The 11,894-nt window shown below is 26.6% G+C and overlaps 1 protein-coding gene across 10 annotated transcripts; it reads right to left on the bottom strand.

Moving 5' to 3' along the window:
* Positions 1 to 1,248: 1,248 nt before the first annotated feature.
* Positions 1,249 to 4,502, bottom strand: LOC135925642 (uncharacterized). 10 transcript variants are annotated; one of them, XM_065461032.1, is made up of 13 exons: positions 4,311 to 4,430; positions 4,093 to 4,259; positions 3,875 to 4,049; positions 3,761 to 3,826; positions 3,540 to 3,719; positions 3,314 to 3,379; positions 3,201 to 3,266; positions 2,751 to 2,814; positions 2,641 to 2,703; positions 2,528 to 2,593; positions 2,326 to 2,388; positions 1,831 to 2,280; positions 1,249 to 1,429 (listed from the first exon to the last, which is right to left on the bottom strand). In XM_065461032.1, exons 7-13 carry the CDS (start codon positions 3,216 to 3,218, stop codon positions 1,407 to 1,409), a joined length of 747 nt encoding a protein of 248 aa, XP_065317104.1. In that variant the 5' UTR covers positions 3,219 to 3,266; positions 3,314 to 3,379; positions 3,540 to 3,719; positions 3,761 to 3,826; positions 3,875 to 4,049; positions 4,093 to 4,259; positions 4,311 to 4,430; the 3' UTR covers positions 1,249 to 1,406. The 10 variants fall into 10 exon arrangements, with proteins under 10 accessions (XP_065317104.1, XP_065317105.1, XP_065317107.1 ...); XM_065461033.1 differs by having other exon boundaries at positions 3,761 to 3,934; positions 4,032 to 4,049; XM_065461035.1 differs by having other exon boundaries at positions 1,955 to 2,280; positions 3,761 to 4,049.
* Positions 4,503 to 11,894: the final 7,392 nt, after the last annotated feature.

Raw genomic sequence — 11,894 nt, 5'->3', positions numbered from 1 at the left:
AGAGCGAAAAAAAATTTGATAAAAATGTTCCCATAATTTATAACTCCACTAAAAAAGTCATGAATTCTATTAATAAATATTATTATTTTGATAGTTATATATGGTAAATATTAAGTATTTTTTAATGTTTAATATTAATTTTTTAAATATATAATAAAAATAATTTATTAAAATTATTCTTAATATCATTTTGTTCTATATATTTTTAATCTAATCTATATCTTTTATCACTAGCCTAAACATTCAATAAAGCAAGTGTTGTTTTAGTTTTTCAGATATTTCATTCTATTATGTTAAGAAAAATCTAGAATTAAAAAGGCAGTATTAAATATATCTCTACATTCACTTTTTGATTTTTAGTGTTAAAGCCTTCTATATATATATTAATAAATTATTTATCTTAAGTATTTATACATTGCAAAGAAGGATTTATCATTTATATTTGCACTGAATAATATATAATATTAATAAACCCAATCATGATATAATATGCGATCATAAAATATAAAAATTGAATAGACATAATTCATATTAAATTAAATATATATAAAATTATGCCAATAGAAATATAGCGTTTATATATAATGTAATATAACAAAATAAATAATTTATTTAAAAAATCATATAAAAAATATACCTGTAAAATAAAAGCGAACGGAATATTTACATTAAAATTATATGCATAGATTTTGATTAATTATTTAAATTTCATGTAATTGTAATAAAAAATATTTAATTGGATAAATTGGGAAATACATATTTGTAAAGGAGCGATAATAACTGTGAAAATGTTTATAAATAAAATAAAAAATTAAGATTTTAATTTAATGATTTTGGTAACCTCGTCCAAAAATGTAATAACATCTTCGCTTTCTTCATAAATATCTGTTAAATTTGAGATCATACGATCTTTTATCTCGTAAGAGTAATTAATGCGATTAACCGTTGATCCATTATTTATTTGAATAAGTTTTAGATCATTACTGTTTTGATAGTTTATTAAAATTTTTATTAATGTATAAATATTAGGATGAGCATAGGATATTTTTCGGTTCAGGGCATGATGAAATCCCTCTAAATGATTATTTGTGCGGGGACCCAGTACTCTATACCTAAATTAACAATATATAAATTAGATATTATATAATTTAATATCTTTTATACCTTGACCATATTTTATAAGGAAATAGTGGTCTAACTCCGAGCCAAGTTGTATCCATATATTGCATAAAACTTAGTAACAAACTATTGTTAGCAGCCATTTGATAGCAAGTATCACGTACTATTGCCACATGTTCTTCCCTACAGAATGGGAGTGTGCTCATTCTTCGGACTACTTTATGTACATCCGAATGCCCCATGTACGATGATGATAATCCCAATGTTTGGCATTTTCGCCATAAAGCTTATGAAAAATGAAAATAACAACCTAAATATATGTATAAAAAAATAAATATATTAAACTACATGAACCTTTTATTGCCATTGTCGGAAATACATCCTTAAGAGCAGAAATGGCTGCATTTTCAAAATCTGTCTGGGCCAATGATGGACTAAACCAAATATTGTTATCACCACAATATTTTATAAGGACTCTTAATACCTTTGTATATGTCTCTTTATTTTTGTTTGGCAAAAGAGCATATACAATAGGTATCATTACCTTGTCATACAATACATGAATCACATAGAGCTGATAATAGAAACTAGGAGCAGAATAAAATGTTCCATCTATATATATATTATCAGCTCTCTCTGCTAATCTCAGCATTTGAGCTGTTCCGAAGATGATCAACTTATTGCTATCAGTATATATTAAAAATTGTTCACCCCAATTGGTTAAGGTATATTCGGGAGTCAAATGAATATCCTTTACAGAATGAGGTAACATAGGGCGATATTTTTTTATAATTCTATCAATAGTAGTTTTGATAGAGACAAACGAAGGGATAACCTCTGGATAATCTGCAATATCCAAGTTCTCCGAGCAACGAATCACCATAGCTTTTTCATAAATAGCTAATCTTGTCTCGAGAGGATTTTCTGCTACTACCATTTCTAAGACCTCTTTAGTCCTAAGTTTTTCATAAAAATATGTCTCATGTTGATGGGAATAAAGACAAGTGATAGAATACGTTCCATCAAACTTGCATCTACCTTTGCAGCTTTTATTTCGACACCGATAATAAATAATTAGATCCTTTTTATGATCAATTCTGTACAAAAACTTGTTATAAAATAACAATGTTTTTCCTTGTTGGCTTTTTATAAAACGAGGGCCTTAATAAATAAAAAAATAATTAGTCATTATATATTTTATTTTACTATGACTGTATTGATGTAAATCAATTAACGTATTAGCAACATCAATTTGATAATCATCATCATCTAAAATAGATTTAATAAATATGTTTATTTAAAGGGTTGAAAAAAAAGGAAGATTATATTTATATAATATTATATACTAACCTTCTTTGCATCTAAAATCATTAAATTTATAAAAACTAATTCGTAAAAAAATTTATACTTTCAGCAGCAAAGGCATGGCTTTGTCTTAATAGAGAGTTGCTTGGAGATTGTATTGAATTTGCATCTAAAATCATTAAATTTATAAAAACTAATTTGTAAAAAAATTTATACTTTCAGCAGCAAAGGCATGGCTTTGTCTTAATAGAGTTGCTTGTGGATTGTATTGAATTTGATCTAAAATCATTAAATTTATAAAAAGTAATTGGTAAAAAAATTTATACTTTCAGCAGCAAAGGCATGGCTTTGTCTTAATAGAGTTGCTTGGAGATTGTATTGAATTTGCATCTAAAATCATTAAATTTATAAAAACTAATTGGTAAAAAAATTTATACTTTCAGCAGCAAAGGCATGGCTTTGTCTTAATAGAGAGTTGCTTGGAGATTGTATTGAATTTGCATCTAAAATCATTAAATTTATAAAAAGTAATTGGTAAAAAAATTTATACTTTCAGCAGCAAAGGCATGGCTTTGTCTTAATAGAGAGTTGCTTGGAGATTGTATTGAATTTGCATCTAAAATCATTAAATTTATAAAAACTAATTGGTAAAAAAATTTATACTTTCAGCAGCAAAGGCATGGCTTTGTCTTAATAGAGAGTTGCTTGGAGATTGTATTGAATTTGCATCTAAAATCATTAAATTTATAAAAACTAATTGGTAAAAAAATTTATACTTTTAGCAGCAAAGGCATGGCTTTGTCTTAATAGAGAGTTGCTTGTGGATTGTATTGAATTTGCATCTAAAATCATTAAATTTATAAAAAGTAATTGGTAAAAAAATTTATACTTTCAGCAGCAAAGGCTTGGCTTTGTCTTAATAGAGAGTTGCTTGGAGATTGTATTGAATTTGCATCTAAAATCATTAAATTTATAAAAAGTAATTGGTAAAAAAATTTATACTTTCAGCAGCAAAGGCATGGCTTTGTCTTAATAGAGAGTTGCTTGGAGATTGTATTGAATTTGCATCTAAAATCATTAAATTTATAAAAACTAATTGGTAAAAAAATTTATACTTTCAGCAGCAAAGGCATGGCTTTGTCTTAATAGAGAGCTGCTTGTAGATTGTATTGAAATTGCATCTAAAATCATTAAATTTATTAAAAACTAATTGGTAAAAAAAATTATTCTTTCAACAGCAAAGGCATGGCTATCTCTTAATAGAGAGCTGCTTGTAGATTGTATTGAAATTGCATCTAAAATCATTAAATTACTAATTGGTAAAAAAAATTTATACTTTCAACAGCAAAGGCATGGCTATCTCTTAATAGAGAGTTGCTTGGAGATTGTATTGAATTTGCATCTAAAATCATTAAATTTATTAAAAACTAATTGGTAAAAAAATTTCTACTTTCAATGGCAGTGAGCAAAGCCTGTGCATCATTATTGCCATTAAGCTGAGGATTTGAGCCTTAAATTAATAAATAAAACAAATGTAGTAAAAGAAACTTTTAATTCAATAATTTGAGAGATACCTATTTGGAATTGTATGTTATGAAATATTATACTTGGTAAAGGTTGGGCATCTAGAAGAGAAATTATTTATTATATCAGATTTAATTTATGTACCTTGATTTGACTTACAATTTATATCATGTTTCACACTTATGATAAAATTGTAACCTGCCAACAATTTTCCTCGGCCACCACACCTTTTTCTACACGTAAAATAAGTAGCATTTTTACCTTTCTTATGAAGTATATATTCATAACCTTTATAGATTATGAAATTGTGTCTTTTTTGAGTTTTCTAAAATTATAAAAAAAAATTTAAAAAGTTTATATACTTGAATATCTAATTGCCTCCGCCTAAAACTGGTTTTCAAATTATCAGCGACAGTTGGGATTTTCATGGTATTTATTTTCTCCATTTTCTCCATATCAAAAATTTTCTCCATCTTGGGAACATTTAGAGGGAATATTCCCAACTTTTCGCTCTTTCGTTCCCATAGCATAAAGACTTTACATATAAAAAATAATGATTTGCCTAACTTTGATCGTAAAGTCATTTGATCGTAAATTTTGTCCATTTTTCTCTGATTGGTCTATTTAATCGCGGTAAATTAAATCATTTAAAAACATTATGCTTAATACTGTAGCTGATAATTTAAGACTATTTTTTAAAAGAAGAAATGAATCATTACAAAGTATGATATATTTAATTTGATTTTTAAAAAAATATTTTTTTAGAGTGACACAAAATCATCTAACAGCTGATTTAATACTAAACTTATCTAGATTACATACATTAATTTAGATAAAAAATCTCAGTGTAATATAGATCAGAATATTAGCCAACCCAGTAGCTCATCTAGTAATCAATAAGTAACAAATAAATTAATTATTTTTGAATAAACAAGCTAATACAATTCAACAAATACAACCACAACATATACGGCCCCAAATATTACAACCAATTACTAGAGATAACTTTACCCTCCAATTTCAAGTAACAAAAATAATTGTATAAATTAATAAACATTTTTTTAGATATATTAACAAATGTGGCCCAAATACAAAGTTTTGCATTTAACCACACTAATAATCAAACTACTTTTACAAGTAGATTACAAACATTTTTTTTAAATTATATTTTAATATAATTAGACCTGGAAGACATTAACAATGCAGGAATTTTATTAGACTTACATAATTCCAACAATGAAAATTTAAGTAAATAAATTATATTATTACATTTACATAATCTGTTATTACATTTACATAATCTGATTATAAATAATTTATATTTTGACACTGTAATTTTTAGATATACAATATATTCCAACTTCAAAAGGGAATTTGTGCTTGTATCATGATGGATAATATATAACAAAAGAAAAGAATATTCAAAATCTAATTACTCAATATAATTTAAAAATTATAAATAAATATTTATTTGTTTAAAACTTATGTATAATTATAATATAGATGTATAATAAAATATAATATTCTGACCAAATTATCAATTAATTTTATTTATAAGTTATAATTATCTAATAAATAATAAATTGTAATCATATTTATCAGTTGCTTCTATTTCCATTATTTAAAGGAGTTTAAAATCAGTAGCTCTTCTTTCTTCATTATCTAATAAATAATAAATTTTAATCATATTTATCAGTTGCTTCTATTTCCATTATTTAAAGGAGTTCAAAATCAGTAGCTCTTCTTTCTTCATTATCTAATAAATAATAAATTTTAATCATATAGATCAGTTGCTTCTATTTCCATTATTTAAGGAGTTCAAAATCAGTAGCTCTTCTTTCTTTATTATCTAATAAATAATTGATGTTTATTAATAGGTATACATTATTACACTAATCTGATATAAAGAATTAGAAAAATATTTCCATTATTTAAGGAGTTCAAAATCAGTAGCTTTTCTTTCTTCATTATTTAATAAATAATAAATTTTAATCATTTTTATCAGTCTATTAATAGGTATACATTGTAATCATATTTATAGTTGCTTCTATTTCCATCAATTAAAGGCATTCAAAATCAGTAGCTCTTCATTATCTAATAAATAATACATTGATATATGTTTATTAATAGGTATACGTTGTAATCATATTTATAGTTGCTTCTATTTCCATCAATTAAAGGCATTCAAAATCAGTAGCTCTTCATTATCTAATAAATAATACATTGATATATGTTTGTTAATAGGTATACATTACTACATTAATCTGATATAAAGAATTAGAAAAATTACGTGCATATAAATTCATATGAATTAAAAAATCGACATTTTTACCTGAAATGGACAAAGGTACCATTTTACGATCAAAATAATACGATCAAAGGAGGCCCTCCCAAAATAATTGCGACTTTAGTGAATGTATGGAAATATTCTAAATACCAACCTAATTTGCTAAATACCGACCAAAATTTATTAAAATGTAATAAAACTCTTATTATTTAATATATTAATACGGAATCACGTGGTCGAGTCCGGCCTCCTATATATTATCCCCCCAAGGATGGAACCACCAAGTTAGAATAAGAAAAAAAACATGACTATTCCAGGGATTCGAACCCGGGACCATGGGATAAGTAAGCCAAGCTCTTGCCTACTAGGCAGGGGCGGACTGGCCATAAGACCCGGTGGGCATTTTGCCCACGAGGCCGAGAGAAAATGTGAATTTTTGAGGCCGATCAGAGGAAAATATCAAAATAGACCCCGATTAGAAAAAAATTATTATTATGTTCACATTATTTTCTCATATCATATTTATTTTTAATGATATCTCTATGATTTGAATATCACATCATTCCTTGAGAATTGTCATGTCGTTTACTATATTTTAATGCATATATCAATAACGTTGCATGACGCTACACATCATTACCACGTTCTTTTCTTTCTTTTTTTTCAAATGAAGTGAAAACGCTGTTTGAGTAGAGTGAAAGCTAAGTTTTGATTAATTTATTATATTTATTTTTATACATTGATTTATTGTAGAAATAATACATTTCTTGTTCTTAATTCATTGATATCAAATAAAATCAGGTCGGTGAATCATATAAAAGGATGGATGCTTGGGTGAAACAGAATAATTTATCTGGCCAAAATAAATTGAGAAGGCTGTGCAAAAAATAGGTGAGATAAGGTGGTAGTCACGTGAAAAAGCACTTAGATGGATATATGGTAAAGAGAGCTTGCTCCCAATAACGATAAAGGCACTTTAATTTATAATACATAAATTTGAGACAAAAACTTGAAAGACTCTAAGTACATCTATAATATATTTGAAAATTTTTAAAATAGTGGGGCCACTGTTATATCTTCAAACTAAAAAATTAGGTACTTTGTCAGCATGGAAAATGAAAGAAGATGCTAAATCTTCTGTATCATCGATTATTACATCAATTCAAAATAAAGCAATAAAATGAATGCTAATTTAAATGAAACATTTTCATATTTATAGCTCCCGGGGAGTATCTGACTACAAAATGCTCTGTAAAAAGATCTAATAGGACGAGCGAAGAGAATATATAGTGACAAATGCCAAGATGAACGTCCTCAAGAATCGATTGACCTTTATAGGTTCAAAATATTTCTTCCTATAACTGATAAAATTATAAACAGCTTGTCGAACTGCTTTCTGCGAATTGAGAGCTTATCTTGAATGTGCGATATTTGCATCCAAGACATTTTGAAGAAATAAATAATAAAGGTATTTCTGAAAAGGCCTTGGAAAATCTGGCACAATTGGCATATATATTGAGTGTTAAATTTTGTAACGAATTATGTTCATTTTCCAGTTTATTCAAAGATTTGGTAGCAGAATTAAATGAAACGGAGGGATTATATAGCATGTACAAGTGAGGAGTCAAATGAAGAAGATGAAATATTACAATATGATAATAAATCAGAGTGTGATATAAATGTAACAAGTGTTTAATATGCGTGTATGAAATTCTTAAAAGATACAATATGCATACAAATGGCACTAATTTATTTTTGGCATATGAATACATTTTAATTTTATCATTTACGAAGGTTAATTGCGAGAAAGCATTTAGTAAATTAAAAATTATAAAAATAAGTTGAGATCTAATATTGACCAAGAAAAATTATAAGCGTTTTTAATAATATCAGTTGAACGAGAACTATTAGCGTAGATTGAACTAGAAGATATTCCTGTATATTTGCGCAAAGGATCAAAGTTAATGAATTTATTAACGTAAAAATAATATACTTTCTTAATTCTTTTATTAGAATCTTATTAATATTATTTTGGTGCCTGATTTTATAAAAGTGCAGCAATTTTATTCTCTGTAATATTGTATAACTGCAATAATTTTATATTTATAAGTAATTGATTTAATATATTGAGTATGCTTTTTTTTATATTTAACATGTGATGTATGATTTGATTTTATAGTGCAATATCGTTGTAAATCTAATATAAAATATATTTTTTCAATGAATATTATTTGAATATGATTTTAGATGTGCATTTTTTTAAAATAAAATATATGATTATAGTATAACCAGAGATCCAAACCGAACATGAACCGAACTCTGACACCGCTAAAACCCGGTATTTTTTATCGAACCTAAACCTCTAAAAAAGTTTCTAGCCGAACCTGAACCGAACCGCTAAAATGCTTCTGAACCGGTTCGAGTCTCATAATTTTATGCTTATAAAATAATGTGTAAGTTATTACTAGTAGTATATTGTTAAATTTTAATTATATTCAAATTGTTTTAAAAATTATTATCAATCACATTTGATTGATAAATGTCAGTCATAATTTTTATAAACTTTAGTATATTGCCATTTTACAACATTTTTTAAATATTTTAAGCTTATAAATTATAATGCCTAAAAGTTAAATCTAATATATAAATTATTTACATATAGTATTATAAATGACACATCAAATCTGATATCATACTGGCAATGCCAGCTACCCAAGTTAGTGTGGAAAGATATTTTTTAAAATATTATCTCATTATAGATGTAATTTGAGTGAGACGAATTTTGAGAATATATTAATTGTGCGGCTTAATAAAAATTTTTTAAGTAATTGTTTATATTAAAATTAATCATTGATATATTTATTTGTTATATTTATAAATTAAATATTATTTTATAATGTGCAATTAATAAAAATGAAGGTTTTTATTTTAATTATGAAATAAAAAATTTTTTTTCCTTATACATAATCCTAATGTAGGTTTGAATACAAAAGTGTTCAAACCGGTTTTTAGAGGTTCGACCGAACCGATATTTTTATTTTTTGCTAACCGAACCTGAACCTTGAACCGTTATTTTTATCCGAACCTGAACCCGATCCGATAATCGTTTCGGTTTGGATCCCTGTATAATACTATCCATTTTTTTATTAAAAATGTAAAACGTTTTAACTTTGTTGCAGTTTTACTTTACAAAAAAATGCATTATGCAAATCGTAAACAAAAAGAATGTTTTATTAAAATATCCCCGTCTATGTAAATGAGAAAAAAACGCGTGAGATTTGTAGATTTTTTCATACTTTAACAGTTTTAACAAGTGGGATGTAGAACTTTTTATTCTTCGCTAGTGAGACTATGTAAATGTTGATTAAAGAAAAAGGATATATAATGGAGAAATTATGATGCGAAAAGGGGGATTATTATTTTAACTAAAATTTACTTTTAATTTTTTAATTTTATTTTATTTTTTTATGATGTTTACTATTATAATTTTGAATAAAGAATTAAAGTTGATTTTATGATTTCGTGATTCCTAATTATTATTAATTTCCTTTTTATATATATATTTGTTTTCTATTTTTATATTTAGGTTTTGATGCACAATGACAATCTTGTCGTTGTGACAGTGGTGCCGAAGAGCGGAGGAGACCGGCCCTTAATAACCTTCAGTCTGTGACCGGCAACAAGGAGATGTGTCAAACTGTATTCTAATACAAAAAAAAAAAAATTCCAGAAGAACGTAAGAAAAATATGTAAATAAAGATGAAAGGGAAAAATTATGTGGTTAAGATTATGTTTATGTAGGAATATAAAATCTAAAATTAAAGACAAAGGTTTTGAAACTAATAAAGACTATGATATTTTAGATTTTAGAATTATTATCAAGGGATCACTAGAAATAACTTTGACAAAGAAATAGAAGCATAAATTGCGAAAGTTAATATTTAACTAATAGGTTGCTGAGATATAATAATTAAAAAATTCGGTGAATAAGATTATAATATAACTTTATTGTTAGGAAATAGTTGATTAAATTCTTATTGAAGATTTACGTTTAACTTTTATTTTAAGGGCTGCGAGAGATAAAACAGCCTCAAGGATTAATGTGAATTAGTATATTAGGTTGTAGATTAACCAAAAAATCTTCATAGAGAGAATCGGCTTTTCGTCATTAGAAAATTTATGCCGCAATCGAGCTCAATTTGAGATCGGATTTTTATTTTGAATCATGAATAAGATTTAAGAAGAATCATACAATATTATTCTAATAATACAAAAGGAAAAACATGCTTTAGAAATATACATATCAGTTTTCAACAACGGTTGTGCGAAAAATTATAATGATTAGATTTCATAAGTTCTTCAAAGACGTGGGGTGAAAACCATAGTGATTAGAGTTAAGAGGTTGTTCATAAACGTAAGTATGAAAACTTATATGATTAGATGTCATTGATTTCTCAACAACGTATGTATGAAAAGAGATTTATATATTTCAGCAGTTTTTTTTTTAAAAAAAAAACTTGAGTAAAAGAAAGATTTTGATATATAGTAGAATAGTATTTTTAGATATAAATTTAGGATAGACATGGCTGAAAAGAAGATAGGATCAATAGCTAAAGGATGAGTACAAGTATATTTTTCAATGGAAATATGGGTCTAGGCTTCATTAAGGGGAAAGGGGTGATAGAATTTGATATATTTATATAATTTATTATAGATATTTTTGCTACGTATTATAAATTTAAGATTTAGTATAATTTACACCATTTATTAAAGGCAGAATTAGTTTAGAGGAGATAAATGTAGACATTAGGATAAAGTTGGTATATGTATATATTTTATTAGTATATGATTAGATAGTTTATGTTGTAGAATAAATATAAAAAGTGATAAAATATGTCAGAAGTTATTTAAATAGATTATTTTAGGTAGAAGTAGATTAGATGTGATTACCTGAAACCTTAAGATAAAGTCGATATCTCAGCAAAGGCAGACTGTCGTAGAAGACCCGGAAGTCTAAAAGATAGATACGATTACAAGAATTAGAGGCAGCAACCAATCAATTACAAGAAAAAGTAGAAAACAAGCGAATTGATAAGATGGTCAAGACGTTATGCTGCAATCGTTAATCGCGGACCAATAATAGCCAATTATTACCGAGACTTTAGTCTAAGATACGAAAATCAACAATCATAGGAACAAGAATTCGTGAAAACCATCGTTTATCGCAGACCAATCGTTTATCGAGATAAAAGGCTAATCGTGGATTACAAGAGAATGATAGAAAACAAGTTACGATGAAACTGGATGGCATCGATAATCGTGCATCAAGCGTGGATCGGGGAAAACAAGCCTTTATCAAGTTCGTCAGTGGCCTACAGAGATAAAAAGCTGATCGTTTCCCAGGGTGACAAGCGACAGATAGAATTCAAAAATTTCAAGCGACAAAGCCTTCGTTAGAACTTAGAAGACAGCAAAAATTAAGAAGAATAAGTCGAGATCGAAAGAAGATGGATTATTCGCAGATTGGTGGGTCTAACTTAAGTGGAAGGGTGTTGCAGTTTTACTTTACAAAAAAATGCATTATGCAAATCGTAAACAAAAAGAATGTTTTATTAAAATATCCCCGTCTATGTAAATGAGAAAAAAACGCGTGAGATTT

The sequence above is a fragment of the Gordionus sp. m RMFG-2023 genome, chromosome 3 (genome assembly GCF_954871325.1).
Source record: "Gordionus sp. m RMFG-2023 chromosome 3, tfGorSpeb1-WG-v2, whole genome shotgun sequence".
Lineage (NCBI taxonomy): Eukaryota > Metazoa > Nematomorpha > Gordioida > Chordodea > Parachordodidae > Gordionus > Gordionus sp. m RMFG-2023.
This window is presented reverse-complemented; position numbering and strand designations above follow the sequence as displayed.

Excerpts from the sequence above, each read along its gene's own strand:
- LOC135925642 (XM_065461025.1), bottom strand. The coding sequence starts at position 4,478 with ATGCTATGGGAACGAAAGAGCGAAAAGTTGGGAATATTCCCTCTAAAT. Across the intron at positions 4,274-4,310 it reads GGAGGCAATTAGATATTCAA|AAAACTCAAAAAAGACACAA; the intron begins GTATATAAACTT and ends TTATAATTTTAG. Across the intron at positions 3,827-3,874 it reads TTTGCTCACTGCCATTGAAA|ATGCAAATTCAATACAATCT; the intron begins GTAGAAATTTTT and ends TAATGATTTTAG.